The sequence below is a fragment of the Rhinoraja longicauda genome, chromosome 2 (genome assembly GCF_053455715.1).
Source record: "Rhinoraja longicauda isolate Sanriku21f chromosome 2, sRhiLon1.1, whole genome shotgun sequence".
Lineage (NCBI taxonomy): Eukaryota > Metazoa > Chordata > Chondrichthyes > Rajiformes > Arhynchobatidae > Rhinoraja > Rhinoraja longicauda.
Window position 1 is genome coordinate 39,903,508 of NC_135954.1, and position 14,487 is coordinate 39,917,994.

The window sequence follows — 14,487 nt, forward strand, 5'->3', positions numbered from 1 at the left end:
GACTAAAATAAAAGAATGCTTCTCAGCCGCCAGCTAAAACACAGGAATGAGGTGCAGGGTGGGGAGGATTCGTTTTAAATTTGTAGAAGTAAGTATTAAGGTATTAGATTGGTTGCCTGTATTAGTACTCTCCATCTCATTTTCTTCTGATTATGGGAAAGGATTTACTGTGCAGCCAAAAGACACATTACATAACCAAGTTCATAATTCAATCATGAGCAAAATGTTTAAAACTGCCTTTCTATTCTAAAATGATGCCCCTTTTCAGCATGATTTCTTTACTTTGTCCATTTCCATTGTTGGCATCAAAGGAAACGGAAGGAATGGAGAGTAAATACGTATTATAAAATAAAAAATGGCACAGTGGTAGAGTTGCTGCCTTACAGTTCCAGAGACCCAGGTTTGATCCTAACTACAGGTACTTGGCTATACGTTTCCCAGTAACCTGCGTGGGTTTTCTCTGGGATCTCCGGTTTCCTCCCACACTCAAATTGTACAGATTTGTAGGTTAATTGGCTTTGTATAATTGTAAATTGTCCCTAGTGTATGTGGGATAGTTAGTGTGGGGATTGCTAGTCGGTACTCAGTGGGCCAAAGTGCCTGTTTCTGTGCTGTATCTCTAAACTAAACTAAATTCTTAATGCATTATGTTTTATAATATTTATTATAACATTGATTGAACATCGCATTTTCTCTGTCCATGTATACATAGCATTCATTACCTCTTGCTGTTGAAGGTCTGAATGATTCTTGCCCCATATTTTCAGTGCAAAATTCAAACCTTTCGTTCACTTTTGAACTTTTCTCATCTTCAATGCCATCAACAATTCTACAGAAATGAAAAACTCAATTATATTAATAAACAATGATAAAAATGAATGATTCATTTCATTTGTGAAAAGTGGTGTTTAAAGATGTAGCTTCAATGTATATCGGTAGCAAAATGCAGTGATTTAACAGCTCCAGTTCACTTAACTAAACTACTAAACTATGATGACATTTTTGTGTTAAATTAACCAAGAAAATCCAATTCAAATTTTCATTAGTGTTCAGGTCAAAGTCAAATCATAATTAAGGTGCTAAGTTATTTCTTCCCATCAAGCTCTTGAACACTACAGAACACTAACCTATGAACTATGGACTTTCTTTGGTAGCATTAAGGACTTTGGGCATTTTTGCACTAGTATTGGGGTTATTAATTTATCGAATATTTGTTCATTTTATTTTATCTATAAATATTATATATTATCTAATAATTTCCATTGTTCTGTTGTCAGCACATATGACAATTAAACACCCTTGACCTGGTATACACAACATGAACTCAGTCTACTCAGTATTGCTAGTCAAGGAGAAATAAGTTGAGCTTTCATGAACTTTTACAGTATCTGGTGGAAATGCATGCTACTTTGGGTGGAATTGTATGGTGGTGGCTTATGCCACTCACCACTTCTTCCAATTATTTATCGAGTGCAAGAAATATTATTTATCGAGTGCAAGAAATATTATTTAAGACACAAGATACTGCAGATGTTGGAATCTTGAACAAAGCACAAAGTGCTGGTGGAAGTCAGCGGGTCAAGCAGCATCTCAAGCAGGTACTATAAGTAGATGAGGAAAAACGTTTTCACCCAGAGAGTTGTGAATCTGCGGAATTCTCTGCCACAGAAGGCAGTGGGGGCCAATTCACTGGATGTTTTCAAGAGAGAGTTAGATTTAGCTTTTAGGGCTATTGGAATCAAGGGATGTGGAGAGAAAGCAGGAACGGGGTACTGATTTTGGATGATCAGCCATGATCATATTGAATGGTGGTGCTGGCTCAAAGGGCCGAATGGCCTACTCCTGCACCTATTTTCTATGTTTTTATGATGTTGATAATATTTATACAGTACAAAACATATGAATTGTCAGACTCTGCCTTATAGATTGTAGGGTAGGCTACATCTCACTGTGCCAGGCAGCGGATACTATTCAGACTATTAAAAGACTGCATGTCCCAGCTTGTAACGATGCTGATTCACTGAAGTCATTTGAAAGGGCAGTTGGATAATACAGGCATGGTTTCACGCTGACTAACAGTGACTTTTTGTGCACCAATTCCTGCCATTCTTCACTCCAAAATCCATTTTTAGAATGAGCGATCTTTCTGCATTATTTGATTTTCCTGTATTTTTATCATTGAGGAAACATTGATATAAACTGTAGCTCAGTTTAATATCTGGTCAAAGCATTCATGAGCTTATAGAAAGAAAATCAAATGTCTTGCATATAGTGGCCATTCAAATACCTGCTTGCAGGCCAAGGCATGAACTCAAGAACTGTATTAATAGCCTGGAGTCAGTGACAAACTATAAATCCTTCCACAGAGGGGTGTCCTGATGGAAGTATACAGAAATTATGAGATATATATATATTTATTTATCCTTCTCATTATTTAATACCCTATTTATACCTCTCATAATTTCTGTATTTTTGTAAATATATATATATATATATATACAAAAGTACAGAAATTATGAGAGGTATAAATAGGGTAGATATTAAATTATGAGAAGGATAAATAAATAAATATATATATATATATAGATAAAATATATATAGATACATAGATATTGAATTATGAGAGGTATAAATAAGGTAGATATTGAAAGTCTTTTTCCCAAGGCGGAAAGGTCAAATATGAGAGGGCATAGCTTTAAGTTTGGGGGGGGAATATTTAAAGATGTGCAAGACACGACAGAGAGTGGTAGGTGCCTAGAAAGTGCTGCCAGGTACAAGCAGATACAATAGAGGCATTTAACCAACATTTAGGTAGACACGTGAACAGGCAGAGAATAGAGGGATGCAGACCATATGCAGGCAGATACAGATACGTGGGTTGAAGTGCATTTTCCTGTATTCTCGCTTTTCTGTCCACAGTATGCACTCACACATTTTGCAACAATTTTCGAAAATCTTTTACAAGGAAGTGCAGCAACAAGGGAGTTTTTCCAAGGAATCTTTTACAAGGAAGTGCAGTAAGATTCATAAATACAGTCATTAGATCCAATAGGCAATTAGTTACATCGATTAAGGGCTTAACATCTTAGTGTTTACAAGGATAAAAGATTAATCCCGATGTTACTAAATGGCACAGTTGGCACGAAGGGCTGAATGGTGTACTCCGGCTTCTATTTCTTATGTTCCTATGAAAGGGTATTGTGAAGTGTCGCATTAGTTTATGTTCATAAGTTATAGGAGCAGAATTTGGGCATTTGGCCCATCGAGTCTACTCTGCCATTCAATCATGGCTGATCTATCTTTTCCTCTCAACCACAATCTCCTGCCTTCTCCCCATAACCCCTGACACCCATACTAATTACGAATCTGTCAATCTCCGCCTTAACACTGAGTTGGCCTCCACAGCCATCTGTGGCAATGAATTCCACAGATTCACCATCTTCTGACTAGACCAGGTCTTTCAGTTTTTCCAAAGCAGGCCAGACTGATCTGCCATGGGAAACCTTTGCAGTATCCGGCAATTTTCTGACCTGCCTGGCCCCATTCATCAAGGGATCCTGCTGAACCATAAATACCCCTTCAGATTCACTTGCCCAGTGGCTTATTCCAGGCTTTGGATCTCCTCTGCTACCATTGATTATGGCAGCACTGACAACACATCTGGTCTGGTCAATGACAGGAGTCATGGAAGAAATGGCAATGGTGAGAAAGACTGATTCATGGCTTAGTTCTGTGCATAATCTCATTGTTCGGGTTGTCGATGCACATTGGCACAAGAAACATGCTGCTGTAGTGGGTGCGGTCACCGCGGTAATCAGGCCAGACGCCAGGTGAGTAATCAATAACTTTAATAACTGTATTACCTGTGGTATCAAACACCGCACTCAAGAAGAAAGTGAGTCGACACACCCAAACCCTTTATAGTCCCAGACCACCTGACCCAAGGGGACTGACCCAGGAAGTGACCTAATCCCTCCCGTCCACTGAGTGCCGAGTGGAATGACCAAGGGAGTGGCCTAGTCCCCGGGTGCCGCCACACTGCTTAACATGCTGACCCTTGGACATTAAGAGAGGCCATTAAACCAGCTCCCAGTGGATTAGCAAAGTAATTTAGTCTTTTCATCCCACCCACCTCTCTCAATGTCCGATGATAGACACAAATTGCTGGAGTAACTCATCGGGTCAGGCATCATCTCTGGAGAAAAGAAATAGGTGAAGTTTTGGGTCAAACCCTTCTTTCACTCTAAATGTCCAGTCTTCCTCAGCCTTCATGGTCGACAGTCATTCTCCCGTCAGTCATTACCCAGTCCTCTGACAATCCAGACCTTTCCCAGTATCCTTCAATGGTTTTGATCTCTAACTTTGTCCCAATCATTTTATGAGGCTCCAGTGAAACATTTGTGAAATTCAAGGGAAGAACAGTCGTGTATAGCTGAAATGGCTCTGCACTGCAGAAAACCTTGCTAATGGGCTGGCAGCCAGCCTCCTGATGGAAGGCTGTTCCCAGGAGTTGTTCCCATTAGCAATCTAGAAGAAATAATGTGCTCCCAGTAGCGAGAAACCAATCAGCTCAGATGTCTCACCAGTTGTCAGAAGGACCAAATCATTATTATTATGCACCACTGTCCCGTCCCATTGCATATACATTGCCATATAAGAAAATATTTAAGAATTCCGGTTTCCCTTGACAGCGAGCTTAAATGAGATGGGCAATGCTGTTTTGCTGGTTTGAGTGTGAAAGTGAAAAAAACAATTAAAGAGGGGAAGTGGTATTCATTCTCTCGCTGCATGTATCCCTTCTCTGCTTTTAGCAGTTAAACCCATAATGACACAGGAGGAGGCACATTTGCTCATTATAGAACATAGAATGGTACAGCACATGTCCCTTTGCTATACTGCCCACAATGTCTGTATCGAACAAGATGCCAAGTCAAACTAAGATCCTCTGCTTGCACGTGATCTATATCCCTACATTCCCTGCATATTTCCTGCATGCATCATGCGGGCGGCACAGTGGCACAGCGGTAGAGTTGCTGCCTTACAGCACTTGCAGTGTCAGAGACCCGGGTTCGATCCTGACTATGGGTGCTGTCTGTATGGAGTTTGTATGTTCTCCCCTTGACCACGTGGGTTTTTTCTGAGATTTTCGGTTTCCTCGCACACTCCAAAGACGTACAGATTTGTAGGTTAATTGGCTTGGGTTTGTATACTTGGTATGTGTAAATTGTCCCTAGTCGCTGTGTCAGTGCAGACTCGGTTGGCCGAAGGACCTGTTTCAGCACTGTATCTCTAAACTAAACTAAACTAAACTAAACACTTTGCCTATCTAAAAGTCTCTTAAACACTACTATCATATCTGCCTCCACAACCATCCTTGGCAGTGTGTTCCAGGCACCCACCACCCTCTGTGTAAAAGGTTTACCCCGTCATCTCTTTTAAACTTTGCCCCTCTTGCCTTAAAGCTTTGTCTGTTAGTCTCTGATATTTCCACACTGGGAAATAAGTTCTGACTGTCAACCCTATCTATGCCTCTGATAACTTTATTTACTTCTATCAGGTTTCTCTTCAACCCCTGACGTTTCAGAGAAAACAATTGCTGTTTGTCCAACTTCTTATAGCTAATACCCTCTCTCCATTCTGGTAAACATCTTCTGCACCCAATAACATAAAACACTTTAAAAGTAGACCTTTTTAAGGTTATAAAAACAGAATATCAGAAAAACAAAATCTTGCAAAAACTCAAGGGATCAGGCACTATCTATAGAGTCATTGATTCATAAAAGGCTATGACTTCATGACTCCATTGTTACTGCCTGACCTGCTAAGCTTTCCCCCACATTTTCTGTTTTTATTTCAGATTTCCAGCATCTGCATTTTATTTCTGATTTTCATTTTAATTTAATTTAATTTTATTCTGAAATAGATAAAACTTCTAGATTTATCTCTGCATGTAAAATCTTTATCTAGCATTAATACTATTAAACGTGTTGACAAAATGAATCAATTGTTAACAAGGAAATACACAAAATGCTGGAGTAACTTGACAGGTCAGGCAGTATCGCTGGCGAGCATGGACAGGTAACGTTTCATGTCGGGACCCTTCCAAGGGTCTGAGTTCAGAGTCTGAAGAAGGGTCCCAACATGATCTATCACCTATCCATGTTCTCCTGGGATATTGCCTGATCCGCTGAGTTACTCCAGTATTTTGTCTCTTGCAAACCACCATCTACAGTTCCTTGTTTCTCTATCAATTGTTATCAACCCATCTGTCCAGTGGTCTCCACTCCATATTCTTCATTGAAATGCTTATGACAATGTATGCACATTCTTCTTTCAAAACCTATCCTGTTAATACAGCGTGTTGCCGTAAGGATTTAATTAGGTTTGTGTTCTAGCAGGGAAGATCACCCAGGGCTTTTTTCTCTTTAAATAAGTGGAGATCATTAAAGTAATGAAAGGAATGATAAGGTGGAGAGAAAGTTCCCATTCACAAGGAGTTAGAAGCTAAGGGTGATAAATACAAAATGTCTTGAATTTAATTGAATGAACATTAAATTTTACCTTTAGCACAAACATTGCTTCTTTATGTAAATTGATGTGAAATTGATCTTTAGATGTGCCATGAGTGTTCGTGAATCTGCAGCTTGTTCAGGATGGATTTCTTTTCTGGAAATGGGTTCTAAATAGGCTTTAAATTCACCTGCACTTGTTTTATGCTACTTCAAAAGAGCTCAGATATACCCCAGCTATAGGCGATATATTTTCAGGAATATTGTTAACATGTTTTGTTCTGGCCATTACCTATTTGTAAAGAAATTATTATTTCTGAAGGAACCATTTACAATTAATGTGTAAGTTCACTCAGGATTTACAGCATTCTCATAATCATTTTTCCAGGCAAAGTTGGGGATAAAATCCCAGCAGGATCCAGTGATGTTCTATTTGCCAGCTGGGTGTGAGGGAGAGCACTCTGCATTGTGTTGAAGAACTACTGCACTGTCAGCAATAGTCTTTCTGGTGGGAAGCTGTTACGCCTCATGGATATATGGGGAATGGAGTGATATGGATTATGTGCATGCATATTAGAGTTGGTCTTGGCATCATGTTAGGCAAGGACTTTGTGGGCTGATAGGCTTGTTCCTGTGCCTTACTGTTCTTTGTTCTATCTCTTGACATTCTTTTGAAGGAGATCAAGAGAATTATCCTCAGTCCTGCTCTTGTCTCGTATTTACACCTCAGCCACTAACACAAAAAAAAAACCCATCTGGCCAACATATCATCAGAAATTGTGGGTTCTTGTGTGCAAACTGGTTGCAGCATTTTGTGTTCTCCAGAGATGCTGCCTGCCCTGCTGAGCTACTCCAGCACTTTGAGTCTTTGATGGTTGGTGATAGGTGGAGCAAGGTGAGGGGTTGGAATCAAATGGGAGAGGTAGAGGGAGATGCTGGAAGACAATAAGTGAATGCTTCAGCCTTTTCCGACAGGCAGCTAAGACAGTGAAACTTGCAGTGTTGACATGTGAACAGATACATGTTAGGTGAAGATTATGGATGTACTGATCACAAAAAAACATGATCAAGAAACTGCTCTCTGAGAGAAACACATTTGCATCATGATATTCTGGGAAGAACACCTATATAGTACAGCATGGCTGCACAGTACAGAGGCTGAGAATGGCAAAACAATGCCCTTGCTGGTGGTTCACAAACTGGATGAACTGAATGTTTAGTTTAGTTTAGTTTATTGTCATGTGTACCGAGGTACTGCGAAAAGCTTTTTATTGAGTGCTATTCAGTCAGCAGAAAGGCTATACATGATTACAATCGAGTTGTCCACAGTGTATAGATACAGGATAAAGAGAATAAAGTTTAGAGCAAGATAAAATCCAGTAAAGATAGTTAGGTGTCCAATGAGGTAGCTGGAAGCTCAGGACCGCTCTCTAGTTAATAGTAAAAAAAGATAGTAAGAAAAGATAGTAAGAAAAGATAAAAGTATGAAAAAGTTGTGAAAAGAATGTTGTGAAGATTCAATACCTTAAGACTCATTGTATCCATGATGAAGAGTAACTTCTTGGACAATTAATTTAACTGGACAATTTCTTGTTCTTGGATGTATTCAGTCATGTTTGCATGCATTTGAGATAGGGTAAACTTTCCATGTTACATTAAAGAACTTGAAAGTCCAGGGAGGAACTTTGAGCTAAAGACTAAATTTAAAAAAAATCATGTTCTTAAGTCACTTGCAGACAATAGCATGACTTTTTTTAACAAGCAACTGCTCGATATTCTGCACAATTAAGAGATAAAAGCTTGGTTTCAAGTCCACATCCTAGGTTACTGAATGTGCAGGAAGAAACTGCAGATGCTGGTTTACACCGAAGATAGACACAAAATTCTGGAGTAACTCAGCCTTCTCTCTATGCTGTCTATCCCACTGAGTTACTCCAGCATTTTGTATCTATCCTGTTACTGACTTTATTTTGGTATCTTGTTTCAATTTAGGTGCATTTATTAAGCTCCTTTTTGTTTCATGCAGTCTAAATTAAAATGTGTGTTAAAGCAAAGCTTAGTTAAGTTCCTGTTCAGAGGTGGTGAATCTCTGGAATACTCTGTCCAGAGGACTTGATTGTTTATTGACATAATTTAAAACACTGATTGATAGATTTCTATCAATTAAAGGTATAAAGGGATGTGGGGATAGTGCAGGAAAATACCTTTGTGAGAGGAATCAGCCATGACCTTGCTGAATGGCAGGGGAAGACTCACAGGGCTGGATGGGTTTTAGTTTCCTTTAGAGATACAGCGCGGAAACAGGCCCTTCAGCCCACTGGGTCCGCGCCGACCAGCGATCCTCACATATTTACACTATCCTACACCCACTAGGGACAATTTTTACATGTACCAAGCCAATTAACCTACAAACCTCTACATCTTTGGAGTGTGGGTGGAAACCGAAGATCTCAGAGAAAACCCATGCAGGTCACGGGGAGAACGTACAAACTCCGTACAGACGCCGCCCATTGTCGGGATCAATCCCGGGTCTCCAGCGCTGCATTCGCTGTAAGGCAGCACCTCTACCACTGCGCCACCACTCATCCTACGTCTGTGTTGTATGTTCTCTCTACTGCAAGTCTAAGACAATATTTTAGGCTGTCTCTGCACCCATTCATTGATTTTGTCAAGTCAGCAAGAACCATACACAGATGGGGAGTGATGGAAAACCAAATAAAAGAATGAAATGAGAAAAAACTCCATAACGTTCCAACATTTCAATGAGTTAGAGTTACAGAGTAAATGTCATACAACATGGAATCTGGCCCTTCAGCCCAACTTGAACATATTGACCAAGATGCCCCATCTACACTTGTCCCACCTATTTGCAATTGGTGCAAATGTCCCACTTGTCCCACCTATTTGCAATCACCCATATCCCTCAAAACCTATCCTATCCATGTACCTGCCCAATTACTCATTGACATGTTTTATAGTAGTTGCATCAGCTACCTCCTGGCAGCTTTTTCCATATATCTACCATCCTTTGTGTGAAAATGTTGCTCCTCTGGTTCCTATTAAATCTTTCCGCTCTCACCTTGAACTTACATCCCCTGGTTTTTGATTTCCTTACTCTGGGTAAAAGACTGTGTATTTACCCTATTTATTCCCCCCCATGGTCTTATATAGCTCCAAAAGATCACCCTTCATCCTCCTACCCTCCAAGGAATAAAATCCTAATCTGCCCAGCCCCTCCCAATAACTCAGACCTTAACGTCCTGATAACCTCCTTGTAAATCATCTCTGCACTCTTTCCACCTTAACAGCATCTTTCCTACAGCAGGGTAACGCCAAACTGAACACAATGCTCCAGATGCGGCCTCACCAATGTCTAGTACAACTGGAACTTAACATCCCACCTTCTATACTCAATACCACTCAATACCCTGACTGATGAAGGCCGATGTACTGAAAATCTGCTTGGCCACCCAACCTACCTGTGACACCATTTTCAAGGAACTATGTACCTGTATTTCTTGATCCCTCTGCTCGACAACATTCCCCCAGGACTCTGCCATTTACTGAGAAGGTCCTACTCGGGTTTAACTTCCCAAAATGCAACACCACACATTTATCTACATTAAATTCCATTAAAGGTAAAGATTTTGTGTACATTTTAAGGATAGGATCTCTTAAAAAATAAACATAATGCTCCACAATTTGTGTTTGCACAAGAATGTTGATGGTTTATTAATGTGATCATTAATGTTCTTATTACTTCATTTATTTATTTACTGTTTTTACAGCTGCTTGGTCTCAAAATATTCATAGAAGTCTGGTGAAAGAACAGCAACATGTTGGTATTCTGAGTATAATAGAAGGATCCTGACCAGAAAAGTCACCTAACCATGTTGTTCACAGATGTTGCCTGTCTCACTGAGTTACTCCAGCACTTTGTGTCTTAATATGTTGTAATTTGTTGGTTTTACTCCCACATGTGCTCCTTTGTGCTGTGACCCCCATTCTTTTCACTGTTTCCAGAATAAAATTGGGGGAAACAAGGACCCAGTTCAGTTCAATTCCAATTAACGTTGTGAATTATTTGAAAATGTCTGTCCAATTATAGAATTCCCATATTGTACAAAATGTCAAATTTTGTATTTGCACTTTGGGAAATTATCTGCAAATTGGAGCAACACATCAAACATCATCTTTCATAGCTTAATAACAATGTTTGCTTTTGCTACTGATGCTCTAATCAATTCTGGATCTAGACAATATAATTTGTGTGAGTTAAAAAAATGTCATAACAAAGTATAATTTTATTAAAATATCTCTCACATTTTACAGCTTAAACTGCTGCCTGTGTAGATAACCCTACTAGAGGGGTGATTATTTTCTACTGACAACACTTTTGTTTAAGTGTTTTTGTATTTTCAGGTGGATATCTCCCTACAGTGAAAAATCCACCTCTGAGGCTCTTAAGCAAAGCCACTGTGGAGTGATGCGGAACCAGACCTGGAAAAAGAACTGATTGAACGTCAGGCTAGATGCGACGAGGTGCTTCCTGGAATTCTTATGGGAATGCATAGCAAACTAATCCAAAACAGCAGGTTATCACCTCACAAACTGGTAACAAATAGACCTAGTGAATGGTGACTACTGCTCTCACCTTATTCAGCAGAGGAATTCTAACGGGACATGATTGTCTGCATTCAATAGAAGGCCCTGAGCAAATTATTTATTTATTTATTTGTTCATTTACTGAGAGATCTTGGAAAAACCAGATTTTTTGCCCATCCCTAACTGCCCTTGACAATGTGTCAGTGAGCTGCTACTTGAGCTACTGCAATCAGTCTGGTGTAAGAATTTCTGCATTTTTATTGGGGAGGGAGTTCCATGATTTTGGATCAAGTAAGGCTAAATAAAACAGCAAAATATTTCTAAGTCGGGATGTTGTATCTACTGTACTACATGGGGGGAAATCTTCAGATGATGGTGTTCCCTTGGAGATTGAACCCTTTGACTGACTTTCTTTGTGGTAGAGGTTGCATATTTGGGAGGTGCTGTCAGGGTAGCTTCATGAGGCAAGTGTCGAGCACTTTGTACATGGTACACTACATAGCCAACATGCAGTGATGGATCGGGGAATGAATGTCGAGGAAGATGTTTGCAGTAATGCTTAACAGCAGGAAGTGAAGAATGTGGGTCGATGGGTGTTTTTGGAACTGGGCAACCAGTGGAGTTCCACAAGGCTCCATGTTAGGTACCTTACTTTTTGGAAATTGACTTAAATTTAGGCGAATGGCTAAGAAATTTGTGGATGGTTACATAAAATAACAGTGTGTTTGACTGAGGAGGAAGGTTTTAGACAGCATATATCAATGCTCTGCCCAAAAAAGTGGAAAATAGAATTGAATCCATAGAAATGCAAGCTAATGCTTTGGGAAGATGGTGCAAAAACAAAGAGAATACCTAATGATTGGGAATGTATAAAGCAGCGTGGAAGAAGAAAGTACCATAGATTGTTTATCAACAGATCCTTAAACATAAGGTGATTAAAAGACATGTAGGTTGTCTTCTTTTATGAGACAAAAGAATATCTGATAGATCAGAGCTGGAACACAATGCAACATCAATTTGATCACAACTTGAGTACTGTACAATTCTGGTTTCCATGTGACCGTGATGACCCTGGAGAAGGTACAGTGATTCATAAGGATATTTGCAGGAGTGGAAGTATTTTGTCTTGGAGAAAAGATTGAATAGACTGGAATAGTTCTCTTTAAACCAGATGAGATTGTGGGAGGATATAATTGAGGAGTAAAAATTATGACTGGCCGAGACTGAGTAAATAAAAAGGACTTTTATAATTAGCAGAGACATTAAAAACCAGACGGTGTAGATTTAGTAATTTGTAGAATGATTCGAGGCTAGTTGAGGAATGTATATTTTCATCAAGAGAATGGCAGTGGTATGGAACCTATTGCTTGGGGAATTGGTAGAGGCAGAACTGCCCTTGAGAAACTGCTTGAAGCTGAGCCATGAAAAGATCAACGATGATCTCATTGAACATCAGAGCATGTGCAAAGGTCTAGGGAGTATTTTTTGCTAGTAATAATTCAAGTTCTGTATATATTTTTTAGTGCAATTATAGCTTGATGATAGAGTAAAGAGTCAGGATTTGTTATTGTGCATGCTTTTTATGTTTGTTGGGCATGCAACAATACTGCAAGATTCACCTCTGTAACCTCTTTCAGATTTATTAACTGGAAGTCATTATATCGTCTGTAACTGCGAGAGAGTGATGGCGGTCGGTACAACTCTGGTCACATCACGGTGAAGGAGCGTGTGTGTGGCCCGGACATTGAACTGATGGTTGTGGGTCTCCCGTTATGCTGTGTGCCCTGGGGATTCTCACACGCTGTTGTGGTGGCTGTTTATGTTTAATCTTTATGTGGTTTTGTATCTTGTTGCTTTTTTGGTATCACTATATGATAAATCAAATTTCACTGTACCTCGGTACACATGACAATAAAGGACCATTGAACCATTGATCCATTGAACTTCATACAAGGTTGCGAGTTTGAAGTGATTTTAAATTAAGCAATATTTTATTCCATGTTTGAGTATCAAGTCATCAATTCCATGTGTCTGAATCCAGAAACCTGTTGGTGATCTGTGATTAAATCCCTATGTATTACGCCTGACTGCCTGGACAGTTGCATATTGTTATATAGGGGGGTGGCAATGGAAAGTTTAAATGCGAATTATTTTTGCAGTTATTATTAGTTTAGTTTCCAATACAAAAAAATGGAAGAGTTGTGAATAGTGAGGAAGGTTGTCAAAGGATGGAGCAGGATATAGATCAATTGGAAATTTAGGTGGAAAAAAGATGGAGTTTTATTCAGACTAGTGTGAGGTGTTGTATTTCAGGTCAAATGTAAGAGGAAATTATACAGTAAATAGCAGGACCTTGAGGAGCATTGATGTTTTGCGGGATCTTTGTGTGGAAGTCCATAGCTCTAGAGATGGTGAAGAAGACATCCGCATTGACATTGCCTGGATTAGAGAGAATTTACATCAAGAAGCAGTTGGACAAGTGCTGGAGGCTGACTGTTGACCTAACAGAAATATATAAAATTTTGGGATACATAGACATTGTAAAGGCCAGAGTCCTTTTCCCCAGTGTGGAAATGTCAAATGCTAAAGGACAAATGCTAAAGGACAGAGGAAGAACTTTTTCAGTCAGAGAGTGGTGAAGGTGTGGAATTCTCTGCCTCAGAAGGCAGTGGGGGCCAGTTCGTTGGATGCTTTCAAGAGAGAGCTGGATAGAGCTCTTAAGGATAGCGGAGTGAGGGGGTATGGGGAGAAGGCAGGAACGGGGTACTGATTGAGAGTGATCAGCCATGATCGCATTGAATGGCGGTGCTGGCTCGAAGGGCTGAATGGCCTACTCCTGCACCTATTGTCTATTGTCTATTTATTGTCTATTCAAGGTGAAAGGGGAATAGTTTAAAGGAGATATTTTTGGCTTTTCTTTTTTACAAAGATCGTGTGTATCTGAAAAACGCTGCTAATAGAGGTAGTGGAAACAGATATGAGAGCAACCTTTAGGAGTCACGTGGAAAGGAACATGAACAAGCATGGCATGAGGGGATATGGACCACATTCAGGCAGATGGGTTTAGTTTAATTTGGCACAATTGTTGCCTCAGACATCATGGGCTGAAGGATCTGTTCCTGTGCTTGCTGTTCTATGTTGTAAACAAAAGATACATTTAAAAATAATAGTTACAATCATTTTCATTATAATTATTAAGAAATCTTATAAGGGATAAGCATTGAAAATCTGAATTTATTGGCAAGGCCTTGCATGAACAATTGGTTTCTCTGAAATTTTCTGCAATTTTATTGTGCAAAATGTGCTTGCAGGATTAATTTAGATTTAGATAATCTAGAAATTATTGTTAGTAGTATTCTCTTATATTTGTAGA

General features: G+C 39.5%; 1 protein-coding gene across 2 annotated transcripts in view; it reads right to left on the reverse strand.

Annotated features, from left to right (window-relative positions):
- The window catches only part of kcnh8 (potassium voltage-gated channel, subfamily H (eag-related), member 8), a 299,288-nt gene that overhangs the window by 17,889 nt on the left and 266,912 nt on the right, over positions 1-14,487 (reverse strand). For both annotated transcript variants that reach the window (XM_078417912.1, XM_078417923.1), the window contains one exon: positions 723-829. In XM_078417912.1, coding sequence (XP_078274038.1) covers positions 723-829 — 107 coding nt within the window. The remainder of the gene's footprint in view (positions 1-722; positions 830-14,487) is intronic.